This window comes from Lethenteron reissneri, chromosome 16 (genome assembly GCF_015708825.2).
Source record: "Lethenteron reissneri isolate LAM-NWPU_2019-01 chromosome 16, ASM1570882v1, whole genome shotgun sequence".
NCBI lineage: Eukaryota > Metazoa > Chordata > Hyperoartia > Petromyzontiformes > Petromyzontidae > Lethenteron > Lethenteron reissneri.
This window is the reverse complement of record NC_083794.1, coordinates 6596970-6617134: the sequence shown is the minus strand read 5'-3', so window position 1 is coordinate 6617134 and position 20165 is coordinate 6596970. Positions and strand designations below refer to the sequence as shown.

General features: G+C 45.5%; 1 protein-coding gene across 2 annotated transcripts in view; it reads right to left on the bottom strand.

Annotated features, from left to right (window-relative positions):
• Positions 1-17699, bottom strand: part of ANAPC10 (anaphase promoting complex subunit 10) — a 44409-nt gene extending 26710 nt beyond the window's left edge. For both annotated transcript variants that reach the window (XM_061552247.1, XM_061552248.1), the window contains exons 1-4: positions 17578-17699; positions 9214-9344; positions 8468-8558; positions 5616-5736 (exon numbers count right to left, since the gene is read on the bottom strand). In XM_061552247.1, the coding sequence (XP_061408231.1) occupies positions 5616-5736; positions 8468-8558; positions 9214-9322 (321 nt within the window). In that variant the 5' untranslated portion in view covers positions 9323-9344; positions 17578-17699. The remainder of the gene's footprint in view (positions 1-5615; positions 5737-8467; positions 8559-9213; positions 9345-17577) is intronic.
• Positions 17700-20165: the final 2466 nt, after the last annotated feature.

The window sequence follows — 20165 nt, the reverse complement described above, 5'->3', positions numbered from 1 at the left end:
ATCGCCCTCACCACCTTCAACATCCTCCATGGGACTTTCTCCCCCATCCCCTTTCTCCCCTCTCATCTCACTCTACTCCCCTTCACGCATTCCAGTGACAAACGCGGGTTTTTTTCGTCTGTCTAAGACCCCAGTCAAATTCACTCGGCGGATTGTCGCTCAGCATCCCCTGCACTGGCCACACGGTCTGGAAGTCACCACCCCCGACTCGCTGATCCCTATTCCAGTCCAGGCACAAGACCTTCTTAGAATCCTTGCCTGTGACTGTCTGTCTCGTCTAAAAAAAAACAAGACGTATAATCCCTGAAATATTTATTTTCCTCCTGAAGCACGTGTCTCACTTTTGTATAACACATTGAGTGTCGTCGTTGTTGTTGTTGCAGCATCGAGATACTATACCAAACAAAATTGAACCGTGTAAAGGCCATCACACGTGTGCTGCCGTTACTACCAACCAACACATGTGTGTTCCCCGTTTGCGTGAGGATATCCCGCTAACGCGGAACTCTTTGTTTGCTGTGGGAGTGATCGGCTTTCTAGGTTCGCACACTGAAGATACACACACACACAAGGGTGCGTTGGGTCACAGTGATATGTCATCGAGAAGGACGTCTATAATACATCATAAATAGAGAGCCTTATCAATACACTGTTGAATGAAGGCTTCCCCATGCCGTGCATGCCATCGGGGTTGTTTAACCATACTTTACCACGCTGGTCAGTTGGGGTTTTTTCAAGCGGGATAGGGGGGTGTGTGGGGGGGCAAGACCCTTTCAGATATTTGGTTAGCTGTGGCCAGGCAGCGGCAGGTTTATAGTGCAGTGCGCAAACCACTGTGCCACCGCCCCAACTGCACATTTTATATGCATTTACAAAAGTGTTATGTTTTAATATGAACATTATGGCGGTACCCCTGGGTACCATAGTACCCCGGCTCTCGCATAATGTCCGTGATGCAGTCATTTTTAGTCTGTTGATGGTCGGCGATGCGGCAATCGACTCATCTCGACGAGCTGTACACGATGCACCACTACGGTGCATACGAGCGTTCAGGGCTTCAGCGCAATCGACCACGCTGCGTTTCGACATCGCGGAGTGTGGCACTGATTTCGGATTGATTGGTACCCCAGTCGCGGAGTTAAGTACGCCCTGGAAAAAATAGTGTCCCGGAAATAAAATATTTAATTGCCTCGGTCATTTAGTATTATTTGGTACCCCAGGGTACCGCCATAAGGATCATATGAGCATTCTGGATTACAAAAGTTGTTTTATTGTAAGTGCATAATAGACATGCTCTGTTATCTCAGGAACACTGCAACAAAACACATTTTAAATGAACGAAGAGAAACAAAGAGGCAACGTTCTATTTAAGAGAGACAGCCTGGGCTTGAATGCAATCCAAAGTGATCACGATACCAAGTGGCACTCCCATGACCACAGTTTTATCAGAAACGGCGAGGTATTTTGGAGAACGGAATTTTACTGGGAAAGTTTATATATTTTCCTTTCCTTTGGGAGAAATGTGACTCGCTGTGAAAAGTTTGGCACTCGCTGTGAATATACCAGGCAGGCGAAGACCGCTTCTTGTGGAGGGAATTTGAGGGCTCCGTCTCGTTTGTTCGTTCGTTCGCGAGTGAGCGAGCAGCCCAAACCAAATTAACACCCCTACGGAGAAAAACCGAGCCCTTTAAGAACTTCGCTCTCAGCAAAAATAAAAAAAAATCCGACTCCTCGCTCTCAGCTTGCAGATTTCAATAATGGAAATCAGTAGGAATGCGTCGCCTCTGAGAGACGCAGTATATGGGCAGATCGTCCATCAACAATTACGTACAATTGAATGTAATTTGTAATCATAAAAATAGAATGTGATTTATTGAAACACTAAAGTATCACTGAGGGTCAATCATTTTTCAGGAGAATATTTGCCATGGGGAGCAACAGCGTAGTGGTAAGCATGTTGCGCTATGAACCCAGCGACCTGAGTTCGCTTCCTGGTCATGACGAGTGGTGAGTGATATCTGGACCAGTTTAGGTTACCACCTTCAACAAACCAGTGTTTTTGAAGTATGGTCAAACAACCCCTATTACCGACATGGCGTGGGGTGACCTTAATCCAGGATTGCCATGTTTTTCCACGTCTATTGGCAAGTGTTTTGCATGTGGGAAGTAGTCGGAGAAAAACCATGCAACTACACCACCACTTTTAATTATAATCCCTCTCTTCATCGCAACCACTGTCATCTTATGCACAATTTCATGATCGCTGTAAAGCAGCTTTAGAATAAGGCACGATACAAATCCATATATGATAAGGGGGGCTACAAATCTGCGCAGACACGTTCACAATCCCACTTGATGTGCTGCCATCTGAGCATTTTGCAGCCCAGTGGATTTGGGAGTTTTCCAACTCCATGTAATCCAACAACCATTGCCGCTCAAGTTTTGAATTACAGGCTAATGCATCCTGGAAGCAGAGTTACCAATATCTGGTTGGAAAAAAACCTCTCCACACACCAGGATCTGCTAGCGTGCTGCAGTGGTGAGATGTTAACTATCTCACCTGGTAAACTGGTCGTGGGTTCGATCCTGACCCTGACGCTTGTATATTTGGAGTTTGCCCATTCTCCCCGTGGTCACGTGGATTTTTCTCAGGGTGCTCGGATTATTTCCTCCACATTTAGAAACATGTGTTTAAAGTATGGCTGCTATACATTTGCACGTGATAAGCCACTTCTTGTTGAGCTATTATTTGTGGTGAAGTCGCTTGTTAAAAAGAGCAATGTAGCTCCGTGGGCCTTAACCCGGTAAAATAAAAAATAGTTCGTAGTTTTGAATTTTCGGTACACAGCTAATGAAATCTGGATAGAGTTGCAGGGGTAACCTCACTGGCTACTCACCTCGGAACTCTACGGACTCCAACCTACCCTGAAATAAAGGACTGCTGAAATAATTGATAGAATGCATGACGAAGTACAGACGTTTTGAAAATTAAAAATATTCTTTCACAAAAAATGCTAATAGCCGAGTGGAAATGGGGTTGCACTTAATCAGTCATGGAATGCAAATCAATGAAAGTAGTCCACAGTGGCTGGCTTGGCGATGATGTCATGGGCTGGCCTCGCTAATTGAAGGTTTGCCGTCTGAAAGTTTGAAACCTGATCCTGGGCCAGGTAACCATTAGAGAGCATGGCATCATAAAGAAAACAGAGTGAGACGTTCACTCCTTTGACATTATCATCACATTTACTCGCCTGCCCACTCAGCATCACTGATTAGCTCAATTACACTCCAACTTCCTCTCAACCTTTTTCAATGTTTCTTTTCCTTTATGTGTATAATGTTCTTTAAGCTCTTGTTACTATTGGAAACTTTTGTTTTAACTGTTCAATGGAAATAAAGGCAGCGTGCTCTTCACTCAAATTCTTATTTTCTTGACCCGTCTTTGGCGAATGACGCATTAAGGAGACATCCTACAAACTACAAAAAGAATGTACTTTCACAACAGTACGTCTTCATCACTTCAACACTCCAAACAATGAACTTTATTTAGAACCAATTCAGTAAAAACAAACGAAAGCTATTCATTCATTATTTTTTCCAGAAAGAAAAAAAAACCAGTGAGCAAATTGTATAATTTCTTATTTTTTCCCCCGCACTCTGGAATATTACCCCCAGAAGGGCTTGAACAAACACACACCTAGCTTCAGCTGTTAATGCTATGCCTAAAAAAATTGTTTTTTTTCCCTCTCCTAGCAATGTGACGGCTGTCAGAATGTCCTCACCTGCCTCGCCAGACTGGAAAAGCAACGCATTAGAAACGGCTGGGCCCTCAGGGAGTCTAGCCTTCTGTCCCGTCTTCCTGTCGACTCTAAATCCCACGGGGGGGCCTCCATACAAGTCTAGCCTCCTGCGGAGACTGGTCCCCTGGCTTGCGGCCAATTTACTCGAACACCATCGCTTCACCTGTCTGAACAACTCATGGGGGGCATTCTTTTAAACAAGCTTCACCGCGTTTAGCAGCGCCATCACGCACTGAATTAACGTGTTCAATAAATCCGGCAAGATCTCTCTCTCTCAAAGAAAGGAAAAACGTAGCGCTCGACTTAATGGTGCCAGACCGCACAGAGACATCGAAATATGAATTCTAACCCAAATGTCAGTGAGCAAACTGTAATCGTCATCATGGAAATGGAAGATTCTGAAACAGAGACACCGCATGAAATTGGACAGTTTTTTTAAGTCGGTCTGTCACACCACTGGTTTAGTCTGCCAAGCAAAATTAAGCACATTAAAGTGTCAAACTGGGCGGCATTGTTATTCCTAGAACTTCGCACGTCTTGACCTTGTGCGTCACTTTTCAGCGCGTTTAACTAAAAATCCGCGCGATGAATGTGAATAACCTATGTCGTGAAGTCAATGCACTGTAGGAAAAAACCTCCCACCAGTCGATACCACGGCAAGATGCAAGTTCAACAAAAAGAGCTGCCTTTCTCGCTCATACGTCTCGCCCAAATGTTAAAGGGAGGTGAATAGATGCGAGGAAACTGGAGTAGGCTTTCACATGTGGGAAGGTAATTAATTGGTGCCTCCATAATGAGGGTTTACATCAACCTGCCAACTCCATTGAACAACAGCGTAATCCGTGCTTGAAAGAAACAACTATGAAACAACTATGGTGAATAGTGGTGGTAAGCATGGAGTAGACCATAAACATTTACACCCATTTTACAAGACCGCTTGTAAATAAATCTGTACCACAATGAATATACATATATAGCGCTGGCTAAAATAAGCTGAATATTTCACACCGACAATACATTTCAGTTACCTGCCTTTCTTATAATTTAGCATTGAACTTTGTAAGCACTGTGCGCTCACTACTAAAGTTCCATTGTCTTTAAAAACAAATATAGGCCCCTCTTGCAACTAAATCCAAAACACATCCTTGGCACACTCCCTGTAATCGCTGTACAATGCGCACGCTACTTTACTTTGATTCAACAAATTGTCAACATTGAGGTTCAAGATTGCTTCTCAAATGGATTCTCTCACGTCCATTGTAGCACATCTTGGACCCTTAGCCCACTGCATAACACACAACAATTTTGTAACCTGCAGCTGGATGAGGGCCTCCCCCCCACCTTGCCATGCTTGTCAGTGCAGATTTATTAAGGCGGAGAGCAAAAACGTTGGAGCAGAGTATCGCAAGTGCCCTCTGCTGACAACGTAGCCCCGCAGTAGCCTACAACAACCTGTTATGCATGGCGGCCGCCTATCCAAATCCTATCCGCGATTAAGCTCGCCGAGTTTCCGCTGTCCGACAAGATCGGGCAAATCCTGAAAGACTTGTTCAGAGGCAGCGCAAAACATATCCGGATCAGAAATAAACTCCTGCACACACGATTCGACGCATGCATTCAGAGCCTGATAATGGGGATTTTAACAGCTGAAATAAAAAATCGGTTACATCTCTATTATTCACAACTTCAGTGACAGTGGTTGGATGATTTAAGGCGTGTATCGGACACATTCCTATTATTCACAACTACAGTGACAGTGGATGGGTGACTTAAAAGTTGGGCGAGTGAACCAAAAGCCGGTGTGTGGACTCCTACCTGCACATCCTGGAGGTCATGGAAGTTATTGCCGACGCGGATGGAGATGCGGCTGGGCGTGTAGCTCTCGTCAGCCTTGTAGTCCGCGTAGATGCACACCATCTTCACCGTCGTTTTCCTCCTGGAGGAGGCCAAACGAAACGCAACAAAAAAAAAACGTCGCCGCACAACCACGCGCTTCACAGTGGCCCCCCGGCAAGGCGTGAAAATGACCTTGTGGAGAACGTTAAATACCCTCACGTCATCGTGAGAGTGAGCAAGAAGTCGACCCAGAACTCGGTTGTCGTGATTTCCTCGTAACCAATTTCCTGCTGAAATTGCGCATGAAGCTAATATCCTGAGTGGTAGAGGCTTGACCCGTCTGGTGACTAGGAGCACCACCCCGCCCCCCCGAGTGAAAACAAGGTTGGGTTACAAAAAACATATATACCAGGGAATTAAACAGGGCTCATTATTCACATTTTTGGCCTGAAACTCTTAATGAAGTCAAACCTTTTCAATGTTGCATGTAAGTTAATGTGCATTATTAACTTCCCAGTTTTATTTTGACTTCGATGTAACCCCAACCAAGTTAAGGAATGCAGACATCTTTTGATCCATTGTCTTCGGCAATTGGTAATCTAAAACCACAGGCATGCAGCCAAATATCCATGACTACACCCACAGCCGACTAAAATACCACTAAACCACCAATTCATACAGTTTCTTAGTTCTATAAATCCAACATGTAGAATACTTATAAGTTTGCAGAAGCTGGTGATTGAATATATTTTTCTATTTCAAAAAATAACAATTCGATTTTACCGCTTTTTATGAATGATAAAAAAGCATATCACAAGCTGTGATATAACACGCAAACATCGTGTCATTACATATATAAATTCACTCATTCAAACTACAAATACTTTTCACAAAGTAACCCCGGAGGAGACCCGAGTTCGAAGCCTTGCCACGGCTAACGTACGTATGTATGTTGAACTTCTTTTGTACCATACGTAACCAACCACGCTAATCAGAGGTGCGGGGGGGGGAAGGACAACACACTCAACACAAAAAGCAATTCTTCATTAAATGAGTTTTAAATCTAGAGATAATAGTGCATCGCTCAAGTGGCTTCCGAACATCGGAAGGAGGAGCGCGTTCCAGACGGTGAAGAAGTGCGTTTGAAAGCGCGCCATGTGGTGACCACCGCCTTAAATCGTGGCCAGCCAAAAGACACCGCTGCGAGGATGACCGGAGTTCACGTGATGGGTTATGCTCCTTGACGAGATCGGCAAGTGTTGTTATCTGATTTGACTCTAGCCCCCCCTTCAAAAACACCCATGACGGACACAGCGTTTTGCCAGAATATGTATTACCAAGATTGATAAGACACATTCATTCATGTGGAGTTCACATTAGATGTTTTTTTAACTACAAGTTTTCCAGAGCGAGTACAATATGCTTTCCTTGGCTTAGATTTTTATGTACATGCAAAAATTCTTTACGATATTCACATTTTTTGGCAAAAACACTTCAATTCCGATCAAATTTTTGACGTAATTATCCTCGATCCAACTCACGAATCATTACGCGAACATGCTGCCAATCAAACACGTTCAAATATTTCCACGGCTCCCGACGCATTTTGGAAATTTCACGACAATCTGTGTCCAAGACGTAATTTTGCCAAGGCCGCTAATACCGGTAACGTCCTATGGTAAAAAATTGGACCAAAACAGTCCCACATAGCGCCCATACGGAAACCATTTATGAAATGTTATTGGCAGTTATTAGCATTTCTGCCAAAACTATGCCACTCCAGGCAAATCCACAAGACTGCCGAGTGTGAAAGGCACTGAAGAGCAGTTTAAACGCCCCTCGAAAAAGGGGCCCTCCACCTGCCGCAGCGAGTGCCACATGAAAGACATTCCTCTTTTCTCATCTGTAAAATATTGATCATTTAGCAAACCATCGCTGTTAAAACGCCAAAGTAATGTAACTGTGCAATAGACTGTGCAAAACTTAGCTGTGGCACAGGGGACGCAGTGGCGCACCACACTGCATGCTGGTGACCAACACCAGATTTAAGAACACGTACTTATACGGTACTTCCGTCAGTTGGCTACTGGATGGAGACCTTTCGATGCTGTGCGGGTCAAGGGGGTAACTTGACCATACTTCCCCATCCTGGCAATTCTAGGGTGGTAAAAATGGTGTGCATAACTTTGTAAACATAGCGGTAGAGTACAATGGTTTTTGATGCACTGCCCATTGGCTACCACATTCTGATAAACTCCCCCCCCCCCTCTCCTCCCCCTTAACTTGTATTTAAGAGCTTGCATCTTGAATCCCTGCCTCACTTGATGCAGCAAATCTGGCTGTGACAGTCCCACCTGATGACGGAGACTTGTGTTGCCTCCGAAACGTCGTGATTTTATTATTTTATTTTTATTAATTTTTATTTCATTTTTTTTACCTACGTGACTTCACCGAAAGAACTAAGCGTATGAATCCTTGCAGTCACGAAAGCTTCAAATCTAGAACTGCCCTCTGCTGTTCAAAACGCTGCTCCGCAGTCTACAGCCTTTAACATCTGTGTGTAGTGTTCCGCCTTCCAACGATGTCGAGGCTTAACCTTGCGTAGCTTCCAAGATTGGGCATATTCCGGGCGATTTGGTCATAGTTGTATTACTGGACATCTGTGAAAAAGAGCTTCAAGGCTCATCTGTTTTCTGCAAGATAAATCAATATTTGGATTCTGTGTTTAACAACGTGCATTAAAGATCTGGCCATGCTTCTTGCCCCTTGACTACACCACCATGGGCAGCAGTGGAGGGCAAGGTGAACCTCGGCTGACCACAGGCTCTCACCTGAACTGGATGTTGACCAGGTGCGGCTGGGAGCCATCCGACTGCCAGTACGTCTCCAGGTTGTCATCCCGCAGTTGATCCACGCCAAATCCTGGTGGTCACAGTGGCATAGGTGAGCAGGTAATGTCACGTTAAGAACAAGGACTTGAGAGTCGTATACTACGATGAACAGAAAACGTGCACATAGGGCAAGTTAACGGTCTTGGGGTACCAACGGAGTGACTTTGTGTCCAACCAAAAGGCTATTGCAAGACACAGAAACGAGACTCGCTACATGCACGTTACAGGGATGCCAGCTATGGCACTTTTAGCCTGTGGCTGTACCTCCCCTCCTCTGCTTCCCATTCATTGCCCCTGCCCACCAGGTTCTCCGAGCTATATAATCTGCAGAGATCAAGGTAACTGAACGACCCAGTGTCACAACAAAAAATATAGCGTGGAAAATTATTAAACAAACATCAACGTTATCAAGTATCTCCCATGCCCTGTATAGTAACAACCCAAGAATATTAACAGAATATTTTAAAATATAAAGTCTGATTGTTAAAGTGGTTAAGTTGGCAGTGCATCATCTGCACAACATGCGAGTGGCCCAAGCGGAATTGGAGAGGGGATCCGTATCTTTCAATCAGTCTTGTTTTTGTTAAATGCGGCGCTGCTCATCCTATAAGCAGCGGCAGTGGAATGAGGGAAGCGCAAAGGCCCACGGCATTGGTAATGACAAGAGCCATCTGTCGAAGTCTCACCAGGCTTGCAGGAGGAGAGCGACCACACAGCCTGGGAGCCAATCTCCCGCACTCGCCCCGTCCTCTCCAACTTCTTGGGGTCTTCACCTGCTGGGGTTTTGCTGTTCATCGTGCCGCCGTTTGCTGAAATCCTGAAACCACAAACCACGCATCTCATTGCTTTGCATTCATTACAGTGACAACATTCTAGGTGATCCCTACCCAGGCTGCAGATTCAACCAAGGGTTAAATACAAGAATTCCCCCATCATTATTAGGATCCTAAATGATGTTTCTTCAGCCTACCTCTCACCTCACTCTACTCTCAAACTAATACACCAAGGCATACTGAAAAATAAAACCTCTTGTGAACTTCTGCACAGTCAGCGTTCGCTCTTTATTCTCAGATACCCGTGACGTTTGCAACTCTCTCTCCGCTGCACATTTGCATGACCAACTCCCTCTCGATCTCAAGATCTTTCCCTTCTCCTTCGATGTTCACTCATTTTTTGATCACACCTCTACCTTCTTCCCACCTGAGGCCATCCCCAAGTGCGGGTATGTTCCTCTACCATGTATTGTACTTTGTTTTCATAACAATGACAAAGTTCATCTTCTTGGTTCTTTCGGTAAAGTCACGTAGAAGGAAAATAATAAAATAATAAAAATAAAACATAATAAAATAATTCTCACGACGTTTCGGCCACAACGCAAGCAGCCGTCTTCAGGTGGAGAACAAGTACTTGACAGACCTGTTCTCCACCTGAAGACGGCTGCTTGCGTTGTGGCCGAAACGTCGTGAGAATTATTTTATTATGTTTTATTTTTATTATTTTATTATTTTCCTTCTACGTGACTTTACCGAAAGAACCAAGAAGATGAATCCCTGCAGTCACGAAAGCTTTAAATCGAAATGACAAAGTTACATTGAAAATAATCCACCTAAACACTGTACGTTTAGAAGAATATCCAAGATAATGCTTGTCAAATTCCCCTGCAAGGAAATGGGGCAAATGCGGCAAGGTTACGGAGTCCCGTGCAATCGAGGGGTAAACAAAGTTCGTCCGTGCACTCTGCCAATTTGGAAGGAACAGAACGTTTCGTAGCGGCGGCGGCCTCTAAAACTCGAGGATGTTTCCCGGTAACACTTAAACACAAAGGCACCTGTGTAGAGAAATGTGGCGCAAATTTTCATGCCTCCCTTCCAAGTGTTGCAATAACTCAGCAGCGAGGAAGAGATTTCCACAATTCGATACATTGACTTATTACTCATCGTGTCCTCACATTGTCAGTCACTATTTGTCAACAGGTGACGTGATGGGAAAGACCTCCCGGTTTCAACATTCCACGCCGCCAATGGTCGACCCATCTACCGAATCGGCACTGGGCACGGCCGGAAGCGGCCACCTGATGCACAAATGGCAAGTAAAAGATTCGGCGGACTACGAGTGTGGCCACAAATCCCAAACCATCAACCACATTCATCTTCTTGGTTCTTTCGGTAAAGTCACGTAGAAGGAAAGTGATAAAATAATAAAAATAAAACATAATAAAATAAAATAATTCTCACGACGTTTCGGCTACAACGCAAGCAGCCGTCTTCAGGTGAAGAATGAGACACTGCCAAGCTTTGTCCTTGAAACTGCCAAGCTTGGCAGTGTCTCATGAGACACTGCCAAGCTTGGCAGTGTCTCATTCTTCACCTGAAGACGGCTGCTTGCGTTGTAGCCGAAACGTCGTGAGAATTATTTTATTTTATAGTTTTATTTTTATTATTTTATCACTTCCCTTCTACGTGACTTTACCGAAAGAACCAAGAAGATGAATCCCTGCAGTCACGAAAGCTTTAAATCAAACCATCAACCACATTGTATACAGGCTGCTGTGTTCACCCATTTAAAGGAGGAATGGACGAGATCCACTCTGTTTCTGAACAGACAATTGAGTGGATAACAAATCTAAAATTACATATTGAATCTGCTGCTCTTAATCCATATGAAAGAAGAAGTTGGGAAAGACTCGAAGTGCATTGCTCGTGTGAATCTGGTTAAAGTAACGCTTCAAAGAACATCGCAATACAGGATATGCAAGAACATTGTTGACCATATTTTAAAATAATAAATTGTTTCAATAATATCTTTGGGACCCTTTTTGCCAGTATCAAGAAAATATTTGACCCTTTCTGGAATAAATACAGGTGTTAAGATGTTCAAACATCAAATAGACATCTATTACAAAGCATCAAAGGTGCATTAATTACACATACTTGCGGTAAAACATACAAACAAATATGCTTTGATAATGTATGCATTGTCCTTGAAACTGATAGGCCTACACCAGAGACAGTCTCTTGCATGGCTTTGTCTCACCGGTGCTATAGAGCATAGGCCACCAAAGGCGAACAATACAAGGACAATGCAAACGCCAAAGTTGACAAGTTCTATTATTTCACGGAATACAGGGAGACCTCGCTTCGCGCGACTCCACGGAACGCCGATCCGTTATACTGCTCTTCATTCTGCAGAAATGTTTTACAACAAAAAACTAAATAAAAAATATCTAAACAGCGCTTACAAGTGAGAAGATGCAGCAGCAACCAGCCGACAAAACGTATCCAACCCCATCATCCGCTTAACCAATCAGAGCGACGTACGCCGAGCCGACCACAACTCACTCTGCCGCAATTTGATTATAACGAATTGTCGTCACGAGAGATGTTTTGCTATCGGTGCGTTTAGCCAGGTGAGAACTCACGAGACTAGAGTAGAGTCTCAGGCACCACATAAAAGATCCGCCAACACAGAAATGTTGACCAAGGACATCACACCATGACCCCGATTGGGGAGCGCAGCAGTTCCAACCTCTATTCCCACCGCTGCCTTGCATATGTAGGGGTGTTACGGGAGGAAAACGGACGGTTACACAAGGGTGTCCGCAATCAAGTCCGCAACGGTTACCACCCTGGGGGGCTGTGGGGGGATGCTGTGATCCCACACAACCCCGCCCCACGGTGGCAAGTTGGTATAAAAGGCGGAGAGCCAGAGAGCTCGAGGCAGACATTGGGAACAGGTCAAGATGAAGAACGCGTGAAGATCGAATGCCAGCTAGTTACTCCCTGGAACTCCTCTGGTCGCTGCCCTTCTAAGCGCCGGCCAGAGCAAGCCAGAGCCACGCAGGTCGACGTCCTTCTAAGGGCCGACTTCGTGTGGCTGGTAGTCGGGGTCTGTGCCTAGCCAGGGCCAAGATCAGGTCGTCCCCTTGAGAGGACGGGTGGGAGAATAAGTGGGAGCTAACCTGGGAATACTTACCCTTAATAAACGGGTGAAGGGGCCGCTACCTCTTCAGTTATACGCTGTACCTACATAAGTGTCAATACACGGGTGTTGCCTCAAGCTCGACCGTCCCTGTCGTCACTACATATGCATGGACTTATTTCGCACCATACGTGGCCAACCGTGCTAATCGGAGGTGTACAGGAGAATGCACTCGTGAGTGCAATACATAATACTTATGGTATTAAAACACATTTATTATTTAAATTAATGAAATCATGTTTACCATCTGTATTATTAATAGCGCCTTTACCGATACCCCAATGAAACCCTCATATATTGCTCATACGAAAGAAATAACGCTCTCAGGAACGCATCCCCATACATACAATGGCATAATGCCCCCTTTTAGTGCCGATTCGATCGCACTCCCTTCTCCAGGAACGCACCTTGAGCACTAAACGAGGTCTGCCTGTACTGTATATTTAATAATAATTGTAATATGCATTTAACATTACACATTTCAGTGTGTACGGATACTGGATATCAATTTTATTGTGAGATTAATTAAAAAAAACACACATTTAACTAATCATTTGGCATGCTTAAATTAACAAGAATAATTCACATTATTTTTTTAGGCACACACGTGTATTTGAAATAACACGCCTGGTGCATATACGTAACTTGAAGTGCCAACATTTTTTAAAGTTTCCCAAACAATAAACGACGACACGACCAGCGTATAAATTTGGTTTAGGGTTCTTTTCCACAAGCCTCTCTACTCCCTCAGGTACAATAACAGCAAAACGATTTTAAGAGCTAACCTTGGGCCCTCCAGGCCAAACCTTGCCGAGAAGTAATTCACCTTCCAACACTAACAAATAAAAGAAAACGAGACCTCAAGCCTGTATTCCCATCACAAGCAGTCTTGTTTACTCCGAGCGTTACCATCCCCGTAGGTAGCTGCGAATCGCATCAACCCGGTGAATCTGCTGCATAGCTCAGTCGTCCCCAAATGTATCCATCCCGTAAGTGAAAGCAGAAATCATTTTTTTTCTTCACCGCATCAACGGGGTCAAAAGGGAGCACTGGAATAGAAATTGTGAGGTGGGAGGGGGTGGTGTTATGGAAGTCACAATTTAATGTCATTATTCCTCATCTTGTCTCTTTTTTTTTCATACCGTGGGTGCATCGCGTATTGGAATTGTAGTCTTGGCTACCATCAGCTTAATCCGTACTTATCAGTAAAACAAACACATTCCTGCGGTGGGAGCTGGTAGGAACGTTGGGTTGCTCGGTCAATGGCCAGGGTCAACGGCGGCGTGGTGTATTCCGCAAATATGCCCGACTGTGAGGGTGGGCACAAGCCGACGTGAGTAGGTTAAACGTTGAGTTTTATAAGGGCACCACGGGGTGACCAGCCCCTCCCCACCCAGCCCCACCCCTCCCACCCCCCACCCAGCCCCACCCTCCCCACCCTCCCCTCTCCACCCAGCCCGACCTCTCCCATTTTTGGATGCACGACGGACGGACACAATAATCCCCTGTGGGCTGGTGGAACCAGGTGGTTCCTACGAGTAAAACATCCTGTGCTTGCTGCTATGTAACATTACAGCCCTCAAAGGCTGCGAACAGGACCATCAGCTTTCCCCCATCTTCTTGCCTTTGTGGTGATACACCTCGGCATGGAAACGTTAGGACCGTGTTGGCAATAGCTTGGCCACGTTAATTACTCACACGATAACATACCCTTTGGTATTAAACTAAATAAGCAATTAAAGGGATAACAAAAATATCTTATGTTTGTGTTAAGACTGTATCAGTGCGTTTACTGTGCCAGTGTGTACAACGCACATATACAATCAAGTGGCCAATTAAACTGAACACGTGATACAAGATTTCGTAATTAGTTGTATTTAACTTGATTAAGAATGCTGGGGTTGTCAGGGTATACAGATGTGCAACAAAAAATGTAAACAATGACATGGGCTTATTTCTTCATCCTCAAATCAAAAGCTCAGCTGCAAAAAAAATCCCAGAAAGAAAATCAATTCAAGAATTGTATTCAATTTCCAGAAATATGCCAGATTGATTTGGCCATTGGGCTAACTCACCATTAAGACACCAGGGATATAATACCGTATACATCTAATTGTTAACATTACTGTACATTGAAGTGCTGACATTGAAAAAGCCAGTAAAATCCCAAACGTAACAAGCCCATCATAATGAAAGGCAAAGTGGAGCAGCGTGAAGGATTTGTTTTAATGCGAGGTTGTGTGTGGAATTTGACGCACGCAAAAATGCCACTGCCTACTTTAAACGTTAAGAGCTCTCTGCACACGCGAGAAAAATCCGCACAGCCACCATCCAATGTCCACTTGTTGTGAGCGGACGATGTATAGCGAAAAAACAACGTGCTTATCAACAGACTGCGTGAAAGTGCACATTGACCGCTGTGAGAAACTGACCCCACAAACTGACTGCAACTGATGGTCTGCTGGCTTTCACCATTAAATTGGGAACATTTAGCTAGACATCTTCGCACGCAATTCAAGCGATGAGTTGGTGAGGTTCTGCAAAGGACTGATGGGCCCCCCCCTACCCCAACCAACTATGGCATGAGATCGGTTTATTTGCCGGTTTAGCCCTCGACTTTTCTGTGCGTGAGCATGCAACCTTTGGGAATTAACACGTTCTTTCGGAGTGGGCAGGTAGGAGAACTTGGTTGGACAGCGCATTCGTGCACGACAGATAGACAAATAATCCCTGGTGGGCAATGTGGAAAAAAAAGGTGTCAGTTTTGTTGCTAGATAGAAGGGTAAAAAAAAACAATTATCAATGTGGAACCTGTTGTTCCTACCTGTGTAAGTGTAGTGTATCGTGTCGTGTATAGTGTAGTGAGTAGGTTAAACGTTGAGTTTTATAAGGGCACCACGGGGTGACCAGCCCCTCCCCACCCAGCCCCACCCCACCCAGCCCCTCCCCACCCAGCCCCACCCCACCCAGCCCCTCCCCACCCAGCCCCAACCCCTCCCCATATTCACGACAGACAAATAATCACTGGTGGGCAGTGTGGAACCTGTTGTTCCTACCTGCAAAAGCAAAACTGCTGCAATTGCCAGGGACACTCACGATAACGTAAAATACGCACCGGTAAAACACATGTCACCAGACTGTAGCACAACACACAGTACAACACTACACACAATACAAAAAGTACACTACATAATACAGTTCACAAAAACCATACACTACAACAAAATAGACAGTTACATACAAAATAGGCAGGGTTTTCTGCGGTATAATACAGAATATTATCCAGCATAATACTCATAGTAAACTCATCACGCTACATGTATATTGTATTCCCAGTTCACTATACAATCATACGCAGTACACACACAATTATACAGTTCACTTTATTACACAACCCACATGGTTTACCCCGTATTCTTGTACAGGGAAATTGAGTTTTCTCGTCCATATGGCCAATGCCGTTTCAATGGGGGCAACAACAATCTTTTGTGTTTATCTCCCTGTGATGGGACTTTGTAGCTTTAACGTTGAGATGTATAAGGGCACGGGGTGACCAATATGATCTGAATTTGTCTGTAATAAGATAGGCGCTGATAAGGGGTTGACAGGTTTGCACTTGACACTACACACTACCATACACTCCTATACCCTACACTTTACTGTACCCTACACTATACACTACACTATCATAGCAGTCAATCCATACGATTTACCCCGTATTTTTGTCCAGGGATATTGAGTTTTCAGGTCCATACGGCGTACAACCGTTTCAATACTGTCAACAGCATGTCTATGTGTTTGTGTTTCTCTCCTTGTGATGGTACTTTGTAGGAATAATGCTGAGATTAACAGGGCACGGGATGACCAATAACATCTGAATTGGCCCACAATCAAAGGTAGGCCACTGACAAGTGCTTGGACAGGTAATGCTACTGCAGCACCTCACGTAAGACAATCCACTCACTGCATTAAACAGAGACAAATGCACCGTCCTCAAAGCAGACAACGCTCCAGGGCCACAGAGGAATACTCTTAGGTTTTTTCGGTAAAGTCACGTAGTTAAAGATGAACCAGAAAAATAAATAATAAAAGTTTTAGAAATAAGAGATTATTTTACAGAAAAAAAATTTTCCTATTATTTTTATTATTTATTTTTAGTATTTATTTTTTACCTACGTGACTTTACCGAAAAAAACCTAAGAGTATGAATCCTTGCGGTCACCAAAGCTTCAAATCCACAGAAGAATGCCACAGCACTGGGGGGCAAAAGGATGCCCCCAAGTCAATGTGTGTGACAGTGCCTCACCACGTGAACTTGCTACACCACAGTGACCGCAACCACTGCCACACAGGGCAGCACTGACAGTCGTTCTAGAAGTATCGTACCGTGACCCAGGCAGTCGTCATGTTACACAGCACACACAGCACGGCTCACACAGTGCATTGTGTTCAAGTACAGAGCACACAGAGCGGACTGGAGGCCCTTCCCCCATGCGTTGCGGTGAGGCCTAGCGACTCTCGACTTTAACAGGCTGTATGGGCAAGTGCTGTTGACCCTATGAAGGCGATGTTAACTACACACCGTACACGCTACTCGATTGAGAGGATGAGGAGGTGTAGGGGAGGCGCAGGGCCGGTTCGGATAATCGTCACCGGGTGTTGGTGTTGGGCCGTGTGCGGGAATCGAACTCGGGTCGCCGGGTGCGTAGCGCAGCGCGAACGACTACGACACCACCGCAACCCGCAGCAGCAGCAGCAGCAAACACCACACGCGGCACAGGGAAGCAGCACAATGAACCGCAGACACAAGACGCACAAAAAACACAACGCGCACACCACCACCAACCACCACCACCCACCCCAACCACCACCAACCACAATCACCACCAACAACCACCAACCACCACCCACCACCAACCAACCACCACCCACAACCCAACACAACCACCACCCACAACAACCACCAACACCACCAACAACCACCACCAACCACCACCAACAACACCAACCACCAACCACCAACACCACCAACAACCACCACAACTCACACGCGAACTCACACGCGAACTCACACGCTGAGGCGAGCGCCTGGACGCGGCCTCTCCGGCAGCCACACAAATTTGAGCGGCGGCGGCGTCAAAGTATCGCGAGACTTCGCGAACCACAGACCGGCTCGCGGGAATTCAAGCTGACGCGAGACTTGCATTCAAATCGGTTGACGGGGGTCGCGCCCCCGCCCCCCCCCGCCCCTCCCCGCCCCTCCCCCCCGCCCCCCCGCCCCTCCCCGCCCCTCCCCCCGCCCCCCGCCCCCCCGCCCCCCCCCGCCCCGCCCCCCCCCGCCCCGCCCCCCCCCGCTCCCCCCCCGCCCCGCCCCTCCCCGCCCCTCCCCGCCCCGCCCCTCCCCGCCCCGCCCCTAATTGCCTACCTAATACATTAACATAATGTCTCATGAATTAACAAACAAAACATTTATTAATTTTGTCGCGGATTAATTGCATCCTGTTGCAGAGCGACTCCGCTCTCTGTCCCACAAAGTGGTTCAGGTTTGCGAGCTCCCACGACGTAAAACCGAACGTTGCAACGTTATAAAGGGAATATATTTCCTATTTTGATTTAAAGCTTTCGTGACTGCAGGGATTCATATTCTTGGTTCTTTCGGTAAAGTCATCACGTAGAAGGGAAATAATAAAATATTGTTTTATATTTTTATTATTTCCCTTCTACGTGACTTTACCGAAAGAACCAAGAATATATTGTCATTGTAGTGCGTATTTAATGTGGCGCTGCACGCTGATGTAGGAGAAAACATTTATTAAAAAGCCTATTTAATTAAGTAGAACGTGTTGTCTATATTTATTTAAAGTTGCGCATTTTGATGTGACGTCACATTTCTCACCCCCCCCCCCCCCCTCGTCACACATCGTCACAAATGTCTGACCCCCCCCCCCCCAGGTGCGTGACGTCATTTATGGACGGCCCCCAAGTGGGAGACTCTTTGACTTTTACAGTGTCTTAGCCATTCTTTTTTCATTGAAAACGATAGGCGCATATAAGTGTTTAAACAAATGTTGAAGCACCCGGTATGTGAGAAAATGCACTGACAGAGCACGTGGGAACACTGCCCGAGCCAGTGGGGAAGGTGGGGGGTGGCACGTGCCCCCCCCCCCCCCCCCCAATGATCCGATCGAAATCCCAAATTTCGATCGGATCATTGGGGTTTATTAGTAATAAATCGGCATTTTGCGACCCCCACTGCCGCTGTGTAGTGTATTATTATGTGCCAGAGACTCTATGAGATGATAGGACAATAGTCTGAGTCCACAATTGGCAATAAGTAACGGCAAAGCAGTTATAAGTGACTCCGAATTGTGCGCAGTTGTGTATACAGGACACGACTTCCCTGAAGGCATCAACACCTTCAGCGAGCACGATGCCGATCACACAACACGGTTCGAATTCGACCCTCGATCGGTGGCTGCGCCATCGCCGCACACGCGTCGAATAAAAAGCAAGGGACAAGTCCTTACTTACTTACAACTCTATCATTTTTCATTGATGGAGGGGTTGCCCCCCCACCTACCTGAAAATCCTGGCTCTGCCATTGCGTGGGAAGACCAATGCGTCCCAGGGTATGGGGTTTCCACCAAAATGCCACACAACACGTACACAGCTCAAGAATTACGCGAGCGTTGTAACACTGAACGTAATTATTTTCTTGCCACACGCAAGAAATGGTTTGGGGACAGCGTCTTTAACTTCCCCAAATGTTGATAAGCAACATCTCGCGTTTTATGTTGTTTCAAACTGATGCATGCAGTTTGGCTGGAGTATAGTGTAACTTATTTCGTGGCAATGATGTACCTATTCCCCTAATTTATATTGGTAGCAATTCTGGCTTACCCCAAATTATTTGGCGTATTCCGAGCCCGGATTTGAGTTGTAGTAAAAACAAACACAAAGGTTTTACCTGGAGATCAACAAAGTCCTTTACACCAACTGAATCACTGCCAGTTTCCCTTGCTTTATCCGAGTTCGGTTTATATGCGTGTGTATATATATGCCATTAACCGAGTTCTACTCTAAATTCGCTATGTGCGTTTTGAATTCGCTCATATGCGGTCGGCCGTGGGACATCATTGTTGTGGACTGTTTGCGCTCTAGGGAGCGGTGTGTAGTAAACATCGCCACTGGAGACAAAGATGGCCGGGCGTGGTTCTGGCTACCCACCCCCTCGTGTGCCACTCTCTAACAGTTCTAGATTTGAAGCTTTCGTGACTGCAAGGATTCATATTCTTAGGTGTTTTCGGTAAAGTCACGTTGCTAAAAAATTTAAATTCATAAAAGTAAAATAAAACGTATTAATTTAAATGTTTTACCTACGTGACTTTACCGAAAAAACCTAAGAATATACTCTCTAACAGGACTAGCACCAAGTCTGTTCAGGCTATACGTGGGATCTCCGTCTGCGCTACCCCGCAGGCAACAGTCTCATGCGGGTTTTCTTCTTGCGCCCCTTCTTTGGTATTCATCTACCAGATAAAGCGAGGGAAATCTGTAATTCGCTTTCTAATATTACTCTCGTTTCAACAGGGGCGGTTTCTTCATTAGGGCGATTGGGCGACGCACCACCAATGTCATTCAACCACAGAGTCACGCTAGC